Genomic DNA, 15,874 nt, shown 5'->3' with positions numbered 1-15,874 from the left:
CCTTGGTCGTCTCCCATGTAGTCCACTTTGGCTCAAACAACGACGGATGGTGCGATCTGACACTGATGTTCCTTGAGCATGAAGTTCACCTTGAATCTCTTTAGAAGTCTTTCTAGGCTCTTTTGTTACCATTCGGATTATCCGTCTCTTAGATTTGTCATCAATTTTCCTCCTGCGGCCACGTCCAGGGAGGTTGGCTACAGTCCCATGGATCTTAAACTTATGAATAATATGTGCAACTGTACTCACAGGAACATCTAGTTGCTTGGAGATGGTCTTATAGCCTTTACCTTTAACATGCTTGTCTATAATTTTCTTTCTGATCTCTTGAGACAGCTCTTTCCTTTGCTTCCTCTGGTCCATGTCGAGTGTGGTACACACCATATCACCAAACAACACAGTGATTACCTGGAGCCATATATATAGGCCCAATGGCTGATTACAAGGTTGTAGACACCTGTGATGCTAATTAGTGGACACACCTTGAATTAACATGTCCCTTTGGTCACATTATGTTCTGTGTTTTCTAGGGGTACCATCATTTTTGTCCATGCCTGTTTCATGAGTTTATTTTTTTACATAATTCTGTTGAAGCATGGTTGAAAAACAATGTCTGACTTTCATTGGTTAACATTTATAGAATTTTAATTTATTATTACTTTTGTCAGATTAAAGTTATTTCTGTGACCATTGTGACTTTTTCTTTCATTGACCAAAGGGTACCAACAATTTTGTCCACGTCTGTATATACAGACAGGTGTACACACAGGTGGAGAGGGGAGTACATATACAGACAGGCGTACACACAGGTGGAGAGAGGAGTATATATACAGACAGGCGTACACACAGGTGGAGAGGGGAGTATATATACAGACAGGTGTACACACAGGTGGAGAGAGGAGTATATATACAGACAGGTGTACACACAGGTGGAGAGAGGAGTATATACACAGACAGGTGTACACACAGGTGAAGAGAGGAGTATATACACAGACAGGTGTACACACAGGTGGAGAGAGGAGTATATATACAGACAGGTGTACACACAGGTGGAGAGGGGAGTATATACACAGACAGGTGTACACACAGGTGGAGAGAGGAGTATATACACAGACAGGCGTACACACAGGTGGAGAGAGGAGTATATATACAGACAGGTGTACACACAGGTGGAGAGGGGAGTATATATACAGACAGGTGTACACACAGGTGGAGAGGGGAGTATATATACAGACAGGTGTACACACAGGTGGAGAGGGGAGTATATATACAGACAGGTGTACACACAGGTGGAGAGAGGAGTATATACACAGACAGGTGTACACACAGGTGGAGAGGGGAGTATATACACAGACAGGTGTACACACAGGTGGAGAGAGGAGTATATACACAGACAGGTGTACACACAGGTGGAGAGAGGAGTATATATACAGACAGGTGTACACACAGGTAGAGAGGAGTATATATACAGACAGGCGTACACACAGGTGGAGAGGGGAGTATATATACAGACAGGCGTACACACAGGTGGAGAGAGGAGTATATATACAGACAGGCGTACACACAGGTGGAGAGAGGAGTATATACACAGACAGGTGTACACACAGGTGGAGAGAGGAGTATATATACAGACAGGTGTACACACAGGTGGAGAGTAGTATATACACAGACAGGTGTACACACAGGTGGAGAGAGGAGTATATATACAGACAGGTGTACACACAGGTAGAGAGAGGAGTATATATATACAGACAGGTGTACACACAGGTGGAGAGCGGAGTATATATACAGACAGGCGTACACACAGGTGGAGAGCGGAGTATATATACAGACAGGCGTACACACAGGTGGAGAGCGGAGTATATATACAGACAGGCGTACACACAGGTGGAGAGCGGAGTATATATACAGACAGGCGTACACACAGGTGGAGAGCGGAGTATATATACAGACAGGCGTACACACAGGTGGAGAGCGGAGTATATATACAGACAGGCGTACACACAGGTGGAGAGCGGAGTATATATACAGACAGGCGTACACACAGGTGGAGAGGGGACTATATATACAGACAGGTGTACACACAGGTGGAGAGAGGAGTATATATACAGACAGGTGTACACACAGGTGGAGAGTAGTATATACACAGACAGGTGTACACACAGGTGGAGAGAGGAGTATATATACAGACAGGTGTACACACAGGTGGAGAGAGGAGTATATACACAGGCAGGTGTACACACAGGTGGGAGCGGAGAGTATACACTGGCAGGAGTACACACAGGTGGAGAGTAGTATATACACAGACAGGTGTACACACAGGTGGAGAGTAGTATATACACAGACAGGTGTACACACAGGTGGAGAGAGGAGTATATATACAGACAGGTGTACACACAGGTGGGAGCGGAGAGTATACACAGGCAGGTGTACACACAGGTGGGAGCGGAGAGTATACACAGGCAGGTGTACACACAGGTGGGAGCGGAGAGTATACACAGGCAGGTGTACACACAGGTAGAGAGAGGAGTATATATACAGACAAGTGTACACACAGGTGGAGAGGAGTATATACACAGGCAGGTGTACACACAGGTGGGAGCGGAGAGTATACACAGGCAGGAGTACACACAGGTGGAGAGGAGTATATACACAGGCAGGTGCACACACAGGTGGAGAGTAGTATATACACAGACAGGTGTACACACAGGTGGAGAAGAGTATATATACAGACAGGCGTACACACAGGCGGAGAGTAGTATATATACAGACAGGTGTACACACAGGTGGAGAAGAGTATATACACAGGCAAGTGTACACACAGGTGGAGAGTAGTATATACACAGACAGGTGTACACACAGGTGGGAGCGGAGAGTATACACAGGCAGGAGTACACACAGGTGGAGAGGAGTGTATACACAGACAGGTGCACACACAGGTGGAGAGTAGTATATACACAGACAGGTGTACACACAGGTGGAGAAGAGTATATATACAGACAGGCGTACACACAGGCGGAGAGTAGTATATATACAGACAGGTGTACACACAGGTGGAGAAGAGTATATACACAGGCAAGTGTACACACAGGTGGAGAGTAGTATATACACAGACAGGTGTACACACAGGTGGAGAGAGGAGTATATACACAGACAGGTGTACACACAGGTGGAGAGGGGAGTATAAACACAGACAGGTGTACACACAGGTGGAGAGGAGTATATATACAGACAGGTGTACACACAGGTGGAGAGGAGTATATACACAGACAGGTGTACACACAGGTGGAGAGTGTAGTATATACACAGACAGGTGTACACACAGGTGGAGAGAGGAGTATATATACAGACAGGTGTACACACAGGTGGAGAGTAGTATATACACAGACAGGTGTACACACAGGTGGAGAGTAGTATATACACAGACAGGTGTACACACAGGTGGAGAGTAGTATATACACAGACAGGTGTACACACAGGTGGAGAGTAGTATATACACAGACAGGTGTACACACAGGTGGAGAGTAGTATATACACAGACAGGTGTACACACAGGTGGAGAGAGGAGTATATATACAGACAGGTGTACACACAGGTGGAGAGAGGAGTATATACACAGACAGGTGTACACACAGGTGGAGAGTAGTATATACACAGACAGGTGTACACACAGGTGAAGAGAGGAGTATATACACAGACAGGTGTACACACAGGTGGAGAGGGGAGTATAAACACAGACAGGTGTACACACAGGTGGAGAGGAGTATATACACAGACAGGTGTACACACAGGTGGAGAGAGGAGTATATATACAGACAGGTGTACACACAGGTGGAGAGGGGAGTATAAACACAGACAGGTGTACACACAGGTGGAGAGGAGTATATACACAGACAGGTGTACACACAGGTGGAGAGGAGTATATACACAGACAGGTGTACACACAGGTGGAGAGTAGTATATACACAGACAGGTGTACACACAGGTGGAGAGAGGAGTATATATACAGACAGGTGTACACACAGGTGGAGAGGGGAGTATAAACACAGACAGGTGTACACACAGGTGGAGAGGAGTATATACACAGACAGGTGTACACACAGGTGGAGAGTAGTATATACACAGACAGGTGTACACACAGGTGGAGAGTAGTATATACACAGACAGGTATACACACAGGTGGGAGCGGAGATTATACACAGACAGGTGTACACACAGGTGGAGAGTAGTATATACACAGACAGGTATACACACAGGTGGGAGCGGAGATTATACACAGGCAGGTGTTAACACAGGTGGAGAGTAGTATATACACAGACAGGTGTACACACAGGTGGAGAGTAGTATATACACAGACAGGTGTACACACAGGTGGAGAGTAGTATATACACAGACAGGTGTACACACAGGTGGAGAGAGGAGTATATATACAGACAGGTGTACACACAGGTGGAGAGTAGTATATACACAGACAGGTGTACACACAGGTGGGAGCGGAGAGTATACACAGGCAGGAGTACACACAGGTGGAGAGTAGTATATACACAGACAGGTGTACACACAGGTGGGAGCGGAGAGTATACACAGGCAGGAGTACACACAGGTGGAGAGTAGTATATACACAGACAGGTGTACACACAGGTGGAGAGTAGTATATACACAGACAGGTGTACACACAGGTAGAGAGGGGAGTATGTATACAGACAGGTGTACACACAGGTGGAGAGTAGTATATACACAGACAGGTGTACACACAGGTGGAGAGGAGTATATACACAGACAGGTGTACACACAGGTGGAGAGTAGTATATACACAGACAGGCGTACACACAGGTGGAGAGTAGTATATACACAGACAGGTGTACACACAGGTGGAGAGAGGAGTATATATACAGACAGGTGTACACACAGGTGGAGAGTAGTATATACACAGACAGGTGTACACACAGGTGGGAGCGGAGAGTATACACAGGCAGGAGTACACACAGGTGGAGAGTAGTATATACACAGACAGGTGTACACACAGGTGGAGAGGGGAGTATGTATACAGACAGGTGTACACACAGGTGGAGAGTAGTATATACACAGACAGGTGTACACACAGGTGGAGAGAGGAGTATATATACAGACAGGTGTACACACAGGTGGAGAGAGGAGTATATACACAGACAGGTGTACACACAGGTGGAGAGGAGTATATATACAGACAGGTGTACACACAGGTGGAGAGGGGAATATATACACAGACAGGTGTACACACAGGTGGAGAGGAGTATATACACAGACAGGTGTACACACAGGTGGAGAGTAGTATATACACAGACAGGTGTACACACAGGTGGAGAGGAGTATATACACAGACAGGTGTACACACAGGTGGGAGCGGAGAGTATACACAGGTGGGAGCGGAGAGTATACACAGGCAGGAGTACACACAGGTGGAGAGAGGAGTATATACACAGACAGGTGTACACACAGGTGGAGAGAGTAGTATATATACAGACAGGTGTACACACAGGCGGAGAGTAGTATATATACAGACAGGTATACACACAGGTGGAGAGGAGTATATACACAGGCAGGTGTACACACAGACGGAGAGTAGTATATATACAGACAGGTGTACACACAGGTGGAGAGAGGAGTATATACACAGATAGGTGTACACACAGGTGGAGAGAGGAGTATATACACAGATAGGTGTACACACAGGTGGAGAGAGTAGTATATATACAGACAGGTGTACACACAGGCGGAGAGTAGTATATATACAGACAGGTGTACACACAGGTGGAGAGTAGTATATACACAGACAGGTGTACACACAGGTGGAGAGTAGTATATACACAGGCAGGTGTACACACAGGCGGAGAGTAGTATATATACAGACAGGTGTACACACAGGTTGAGAGAGTAGTATATACACAGACAGGTGTACACACAGGTGGAGAGTAGTATATACAGACAGGTGTACACACAGGTGGGAGCGGAGATTATACACAGACAGGTGTACACACAGGTGGAGAGGAGTATATACACAGACAGGCGTACACACAGGTGGAGAGTAGTATATACACAGGCAGGTGTACACACAGGCGGAGAGTAGTATATATACAGACAGGCGTACACAGAGGCGGAGAGTAGTATATATACAGACAGGTGTACACACAGGTGGAGAGTAGTATATACAGACAGGTGTACACACAGGTGGGAGCGGAGAGTATACACAGGCAGGAGTACAGAGCACTAACCTGGTGGTCTCCTCCGCGGGGGCCGCACTGTGTTCCCGCCGACGGCTGGTGCTGTCCAGAGCTCATATCTGCCATCCGACGTTCCATCTGCTCCAGACGCTCCAGTATAGACATCCTGAACTGATTGTCTGCAGAAGAGTAATAGTGCCAATGTGAATACACAGGTATATGGCCACCGAGAATACCGCCATCTTATGCCACTCACTAAGTAACCTCCAGGCACCACCGCCTCGGCCTCGTCCATTGAGACCCTGCCTCGTGACCAGTTTCCTTGAGTCCATCAGTGTAAAGTCATTGAGGCATATACTTCTACACGTTATAACAGCCACGAGCACGGGGCCCTGTGTTGAGGAGAGTCACTATCCCTCCCCTACCTTCAGGTCATGCACACCCGCGGTATAACCCTTCCCAGCATCCTCCTGTGTGGCCCCTGGGATCCCCCTGTTCGGCAGAGTCGTGTCAGGTTGGTTGCAGGGAATCACCCTGAGAGGAAGACTTCCTGTCGTCCTGTGATGAGTAGTGTCAGCCTCCTCTGTCCTATAATCCTCACCCTACTAAAATAGACATCCCCCTCCCTTCCCAGCTCATTAAAGGGAAGGAAAATCCGACTCAGCCCGAGGAATTTGTCAAAATAAGCACTGGGATTGACCGGACAGTCCTGAACCGGGCCGCCATGCTCAAAGGCTGGCGAAAGTGGCACGGGCACAGACTAGAAGAAAGCACAGAAACCGAATAATCCAGTGTGTCCCATCACCAAACTACACCGTAACCTGGATACAGACAACACACAGCCACTATACACTGGATACAGACAACACACAGCCACTATACTCTGGATACAGACAACACACAGCCACTATACACCGTAACCTGGATACAGACAACACACAGCCACTATACACTGGATACAGACAACACACAGCCACTATACTCTGGATACAGACAACACACAGCCACTATACTCTGGATACAGACAACACACAGCCACTATACACCGTAACCTGGATACAGACAACACACAGCCACTATACACTGGATACAGACAACACACAGCCACTATACACTGGATACAGACAACACACACAGCCACTATACACTGTAACCTGGATACAGACAACACACAGAGCCACTATACACCGTAACCTGGATACAGACAACACACAGCCACTATACACTGGATACAGACAACACACAGCCACTATACACTGGATACAGACAACACACACAGCCACTATACACTGTAACCTGGATACAGACAACACACAGCCACTATACACTGGATACAGACAACACACACAGCCACACTACACTGTAACCCTGGATACAATGCTGTACACTATACATAACCATACAACACAGCCACACTACACTGTAACCTGGATACAATGCTGTACACTATACATAACTAGACAACACGGCCACACTACACTGTAACCTGGATACAATGCTGTACACTATACATAACCATACAACACAGCCACACTACACTGTAACCTGGATACAATGCTGTACACTATACATAACTAGACAACATGGCCACACTACACTGTAACCTGGATACAATGCTGTACACTATACATAAGCAGACAACACACAGCAATACTACACTGTAAACTTGATAACATGTTGTACACTGTGCACAACTAGAATACCAGAACCTGGATGCAATACTATGAAAAAACCTTATACAGCACACGCAGGCATACTACACTGTCACTTGGGTACTCCACAGTCCCTATTCAATACACAGCTGTTCTACACCATTACATGGACACCCCTCAATCATTGCAGTATGCACTTTTACAGTACACCGTTACCTGTGTACGCCACAATCCCTACACAACACGCAGGCACACTAGACTGTTACTTAGATACTTTTTCACACTACCTCCGCAACCCACAGCGGTACACTACTGTTACTTAGGTATACAACAGTATCTACTCAACACATAGCGATAGTACACTGTTACCTCCGAAATCCCTACACCAGGGATGGCCAACGTTCGGCTCTCCAGCTGTTGCAAAACTACAACTCCCAGCATGCCCAGTCTGCCTACAGCTATCAGCCTACAGCAGGGCATGGTGGGAGTTGTAGTTTTAAAACAGCTGGAGAGCCGCAGGTTGGCCAGCCCTGCCCTACACTATATGCTGCTACTTGGATATTCCACACACAGCCATACTATACTGTTATCATGCCTTCTACAATCCACAACCTGACTAAAGGTGGATTTACACTATCCCAGGCATGGCCAACCTGAGGCCCTCCAGCTGTTGTAAAACTACAACTCCCAGCATGTCCTGCTGTAGGCTGTAGCTTGTTCATCAGTTGATCCTGTTGCTCGTGCAGGAACACCAATTATTGTTTCTGGGCAGCAGATCGTGCGGTCTAAACAGCGATCTGCTCCCCAGAAACAATGATTCTGTATGGGAACAAGCAATCGCAATACCATTCTTTCATCCCCCCATCCTTCCTTCCTTCCCGACAATCGGCTGTACATTGTAGCGTCATAACCCACCTTAACATTAACTAGATACAACCCAATAACATCTCAACCCCATACACAAGACTACAGTCTTACCTGGGAAGACACGAAATAAAGAACCATGCTAAACTGATATGGGAATGCACAACAATCTCAATACAATCCTCTACAAAATTCTCTATCACACGACACCAACGTACGTCAACACCAGGTATTTCTGGCCTTTATTACAGATGGTGCTCATGTTCTACATGTAACTGATATGTCATCTGTGTAGCCGACAAAAGCCATCATAATCCTTAGTAACAAGCGGTGACGGATTTACCTAGAAACCCAGTAATCAGACCAAGCTGATTATCCCAGACAAGCTACACTCTGACCAGACTGTACTCACGCCTGTCATTACAGTACTCACGTCAGGGTATTATTCCACACCAGACAACACAATCCTACGCACAACCAAATCACATGTTTTCTGGACATAGTAAAAAAAAAAAAAGCTGAAACTTTGTATATAAAGGTAACAACCAAACTATAGTCACCTGGACACACCACAGTCATTTAGAAGGCAGAACACACACTTAGCCTGTTGCCTGGTAACCACAGATATAGTCAGTTACATAACTAAGCAACACTGTTACCGGGATACCAAACTATAGTCACCTGGACATAACACAGTCTTTTAGAAGGTAGAACACACACTTAGCATGCTGCCTGGTAACCACAAATATAGTCAGTTACATAACTAAGCAACACTGTTACCGGGATACCAAACTACAACCAAACTATAGTCACCTGGACATAACACAGTCTTTTAGAAGGCAGAACACACACTTAGCATGCTGCCTGGTAACCACACATATAGTCAGTTACATAACTAAGCAACACTGTTACCGGGATACCAAACTACAACCAAACTATAGTCACCTGGACATAACACAGTCTTTTAGAAGGCAGAACACACACTTAGCATGCTGCCTGGTAACCACACATATAGTCAGTTACATAACTAAGCAGCACTGTTACCGGGATACCAAACTACAACCAAACTACAGTCACCTGGACACACCACAGTCTTTTAGAAGGCAGAACACACACCTAGCACGTTGCCTGGATACCACACAACGCTGTTACCGGGACACAATGGACGTACTGAACCCTAGCAACACTATACACTGTTACCTGGATACATCTCAAAAACACATGGCCTAGATACAAGACAAACAAGACATTCAAACTACAATGTTACCTGGATATTGCTAAATCTTCTAAACTACACACATCTTAATAATAGTTATGTAGACGTATAACAATCACTGGGTGTATTTTATATAACCACTACGCCCCCATCACCGCCCCGCAGGGGATGTTACCCAGCTTTTCCAGACTGCAGAATAAACCCCCAACATTGTGGAATTCCTAACTGGATTTGCTAGTCGGGAGCCTGGAAAATTGGAGTACGAATCCCTGTGACAGATTTTTCAGGGTCCTGGGAAATCTGGGAAACACTCTATGTGGAGCTGCAATAGGTACTGCTGAATACTAAATCTACCTCAATAAATCCTTCTCCTATTTCACACATCGTGCCATAGCTAGGCTGGTTCTCCTTTCAAGGTCCAGGGAAAGTTGGGTTACCACAATGTGGAAGTGTAACAGAGAGCAGAATACCAAATCCACAAAGATAAATCCCCTTCCTCACTCCGAAATAGTGTCATAGCTAGGCAGATTTGCTTTTCAGGGTCCTGGGAAAGCTGGGTTACTTGCACTATGAACGGGTAACATTATCTGGAGGGTGTGCACAGCTCCACAAGACTTGTAATACCGGTCTGCAACACTGATGAATGTCATATTTGTCTAGACCGTGATAAATCTCTCCTGGCTATGTAGGCAAACTTGACATTCAGACACCTAGGAAAGCTGAGTAGTACTTCTGTAGTAACCATGGCCTGGTACTGTGTAGTATATCTGCACAGATAAAGGGTAGGTTTTGTAAGAAGCTGCTGAAATTGTGAAGCTCTCATACTCTTTCACAGTGTCTACCCAAACCTCCTGTTTGCCTGTAAGCTCGCGCTAGTGCACAGTCTCCAGCCGAAGACGGAGGAGCAGAGCGACGCGAGACACTACTCTAATCGCAGGATAACCAAAATCCAGACTTCACCAGTACCTGTCAACATCACAGTGCTCTCCACACAGACATCCAGACTACACCAGTACCTGCCAACATCACAGTGCTCCATACACTCATCCATACTACACCAGTACCTGCCAACATCACAGTGCTCCATACACACATCCATACTACACCAGTACCTGCCAACATCACAGTGCTCTCCATACAGACATCCATACTACACCAGTACCTGCCAACATCAGTGCTCTCCATACACACATCTAGACTACACCAGTACCTGCCAACATCACAGTGCTCCATACACTCATCTAGACTACACCAGTACCTGCCAACATCACAGTGCTCCATACACTCATCCAGACTACACCAGTACCTGCCTACATCACAGTGCTCCATACACACATCCATACTACACCAGTACCTGCCAACATCACAGTGCTCCATACACACATCCAGACTACACCAGTACCTGCCAACATCACAGTGCTCCATACACACATCCATACTACACCAGTACCTGCCAACATCACAGTGCTCCATACACTCATCAAGACTACACCAGTACCTGCCAACATCACAGTGCTCCATACACACATCCATACTACACCAGTACCTGCCAACATCACAGTGCTCTCCATACACTCATCCAGACTACACCAGTACCTGCCAACATCACAGTGCTCCATACACTCATCCAGACTACACCAGTACCTGCCAGCATCACAGTGCTCCATACACTCATCTAGACTACACCAGTACCTGCCAACATCACAGTGCTCCATACACTCATCAAGACTACACCAGTACCTGCCAGCATCACAGTGCTCCATACACTCATCTAGACTACACCAGTACCTGCCAACATCACAGTGCTCCATACACTCATCAAGACTACACTAGTACCTGCCAACATCACAGTGCTCCATACACACATCCAGACTACACCAGTACCTGCCAGCATCACAGTGCTCCATACACACATCCAGACTACACCAGTACCTGTCAACATCACAGTGCTTCATACACTCATCCAGACTACACCAGTACCTGCCAACATCACAGTGCTCCATACACACATCCATACTACACCAGTACCTGCCAGAATCACAGTGCTCTCCATACAGACATCCAGACTACACCAGTACCTGCCAACATCACAGTGCTCCATACACTCATCAAGACTACACCAGTACCTGCCAACATCACAGTGCTCTCCATACACACATCCAGACTACACCAGTACCTGCCAACATCACAGTGCTCCATACACTCATCCAGACTACACCAGTACCTGCCAACATCACAGTGCTCCATACATACATCCATACTACACCAGTACCTGCCAGCATCACAGTGCTCTCCATACACTCATTCAGACTACACCAGTACCTGCCAACATCACAGTGCTCTCCATACACACATCCATAATACACCAGTACCTGCCAACATCAGTGCTCCATAAAGACATCCAGACTACACCAGTACCTGCCAACATCACAGTGCTCCATACACACATCCAGACTACACCAGTACCTGCCAACATCACAGTGCTCCATACACACATCCATACTACACCAGTACCTGCCAACATCACAGTGCTCTCCATACACACATCCATACTACACCAGTACCTGTCAACATCACAGTGCTCCGTACACTCATCCAGACTACACCAGTACCTGCCAACATCACAGTGCTCTCCATACACACATCCAGACTACACCAGTACCTGCCAACATCACAGTGCTCCATACACACATCCAGACTACACCAGTACCTGCCAGCATCACAGTGCTCCATACACTCATCAAGACTACACCAGTACCTGCCAACATCACAGTGCTCCATACACTCATCCAGACTACACCAGTACCTGCCAACATCACAGTGCTCCATACAGACATCCAGACTACACCAGTACCTGCCAGCATCACAGTGCTCCATACACTCATCAAGACTACACCAGTACCTGCCAACATCACAGTGCTCCATACACTCATCCAGACTACACCAGTACCTGCCAGCATCACAGTGCTCTCCATACACTCATCCAGACTACACCAGTACCTGTCAACATCACAGTGCTTCATACACTCATCAAGACTACACCAGTACCTGCCAACATCACAGTGCTCCATACACTCATCCAGACTACACCAGTACCTGCCAGCATCACAGTGCTCTCCATACACTCATCCAGACTACACCAGTACCTGCCAACATCACAGTGCTCCATACACTCATCCAGACTACACCAGTACCTGCCAACATCACAGTGCTCCATACACTCATCCAGACTACACCAGTACCTGCCAACTTCACAGTGCTCCATACACACATCCATACTACACCAGTACCTGCCAACATCACAGTGCTCCATACACACATCCAGACTACACCAGTACCTGCCAGCATCACAGTGCTCCATACACTCATCAAGACTACACCAGTACCTGCCAACATCAGTGCTTCATACACTCATCAAGACTACACCAGTACCTGCCAACATCACAGTGCTCCATACATACATCCATACTACACCAGTACCTGCCAGCATCACAGTGCTCTCCATACACTCATTCAGACTACACCAGTACCTGCCAACATCACAGTGCTCTCCATACACACATCCATACTACACCAGTACCTGCCAACATCACAGTGCTCCATAAAGACATCCAGACTACACCAGTACCTGCCAATATCACAGTGTTCCGTACACTCATCCAGACTACACCAGTACCTGCCAACATCACAGTGCTCCATACACTCATCAAGACTACACTAGTACCTGCCAACATCACAGTGCTCTCAATACACTAATCAAGACTACACCAGTACCTGCCAACATCACAGTGCTTCATACACTCATCAAGACTACACCAGTACCTGCCAGCATCACAGTGCTCTCCATACAGACATCCAGACTACACCAGTACCTGCCAACATCACAGTGCTCCATACACTCATCAAGACTACACCAGTACCTGCCAACATCACAGTGCTCTCCATACACACATCCAGACTACACCAGTACCTGCCAACATCACAGTGCTCCATACACTCATCCAGACTACACCAGTACCTGCCAACATCACAGTGCTCCATACACTCATCCAGACTACACCAGTACCTGCCAACATCACAGTGCTCTCCATACACTCATCAAGACTACACCAGTACCTGCCAACATCACAGTGCTTCATACACTCATCAAGACTACACCAGTACCTGCCAACATCACAGTGCTCCATACACTCATCCAGACTACACCAGTACCTGCCAACATCACAGTGCTCCATACACTCATCCAGACTACACCAGTACCTGCCAACATCACAGTGCTCCATACACTCATCCAGACTACACCAGTACCTGCCAACATCACAGTGCTCCATACAGACATCCAGACTACACCAGTACCTGCCAGCATCACAGTGCTCCATACACTCATCAAGACTACACCAGTACCTGCCAACATCACAGTGCTTCATACACTCATCCAGACTACACCAGTACCTGCCAACATCACAGTGCTCCATACACTCATCCAGACTACACCAGTACCTGCCAACTTCACAGTGCTCCATACACACATCCATACTACACCAGTACCTGCCAACATCACAGTGCTCCATACACACATCCAGACTACACCAGTACCTGCCAGCATCACAGTGCTCCATACACTCATCAAGACTACACCAGTACCTGCCAACATCAGTGCTTCATACACTCATCAAGACTACACCAGTACCTGCCAACATCACAGTGCTCCATACATACATCCATACTACACCAGTACCTGCCAACATCACAGTGCTCCATACATACATCCATACTACACCAGTACCTGCCAGCATCACAGTGCTCTCCATACACTCATTCAGACTACACCAGTACCTGCCAACATCACAGTGCTCTCCATACACACATCCATACTACACCAGTACCTGCCAACATCACAGTGCTCCATAAAGACATCCAGACTACACCAGTACCTGCCAACATCACAGTGTTCCGTACACTCATCTAGACTACACCAGTACCTGCCAACATCACAGTGCTCCGTACACACATCCATACTACACCAGTACCTGTCAACATCACAGTGCACCATACACACATCCATACTACACTAGTACCTGTCAACATCACAGCGCTCCATACACACATCCATACTACACCAGTACCTGTCAACATCACAGTGCTCCATACACACATCCATACTACACCAGTACCTGTCAACATCACAGTGCACCATACACACATCCATACTACACTAGTACCTTTCAACATCACAGCGCTCCATACACTCATCCAGACTACACCAGTACCTGCCAACATCACAGTGCTCTCCATACACTCATCCAGACTACACCAGTACCTGCCAACATCACAGTGCTCTCCATACACTCATCCAGACTACACCAGTACCTGCCAGCATCACAGTGCTCCATACACTCATCCAGACGACACCAGTACCTGCCAGCATCACAGCGCTCCATACACTCTTCCAGTCTACACCAGTACCTGCCAACATCACAGTGCTCCATACACACATCCAGACTACACCAGTACCTGCCAGCATCACAGTGCTCCATACACACATCCATACTACACCAGTACCTGCCTACATCACAGTGCTCCATACACACATCCAGACTACACCAGTACCTGACAACATCACAGTGCTCCATACACTCATCCAGACTACACCAGTACCTGCCAGCATCACAGTGCTCCATACACTCATCCAGACTACACCAGTACCTGCCAACATCACAGTGCTCCATACACTCATCCATACTACACCAGTACCTGCCAGCATCACAGTGCTCCATACACACATCCATACTACACCAGTACCTGCCTACATCACAGTGCTCCATACACTCATCCAGACTACACCAGTACCTGACAACATCACAGTGCTCCATACACTCATCTAGACTACACCAGTACCTGCCAACATCACAGTGCTCTCCACACAGACATCCAGACTACAC

General features: G+C 46.9%; 1 protein-coding gene across 2 annotated transcripts in view; it reads right to left on the bottom strand.

The window, feature by feature from the left end:
- The window catches only part of CAMTA2 (calmodulin binding transcription activator 2), a 67,139-nt gene that overhangs the window by 18,692 nt on the left and 32,573 nt on the right, over positions 1 to 15,874 (bottom strand). For both annotated transcript variants that reach the window (XM_044278499.1, XM_044278500.1), the window contains exon 12: positions 6,252 to 6,379. In XM_044278499.1, coding sequence (XP_044134434.1) covers positions 6,252 to 6,379 — 128 coding nt within the window. The remainder of the gene's footprint in view (positions 1 to 6,251; positions 6,380 to 15,874) is intronic.

The sequence above is a fragment of the Bufo gargarizans genome, chromosome 2 (genome assembly GCF_014858855.1).
Source record: "Bufo gargarizans isolate SCDJY-AF-19 chromosome 2, ASM1485885v1, whole genome shotgun sequence".
NCBI lineage: Eukaryota > Metazoa > Chordata > Amphibia > Anura > Bufonidae > Bufo > Bufo gargarizans.
This window is presented reverse-complemented; position numbering and strand designations above follow the sequence as displayed.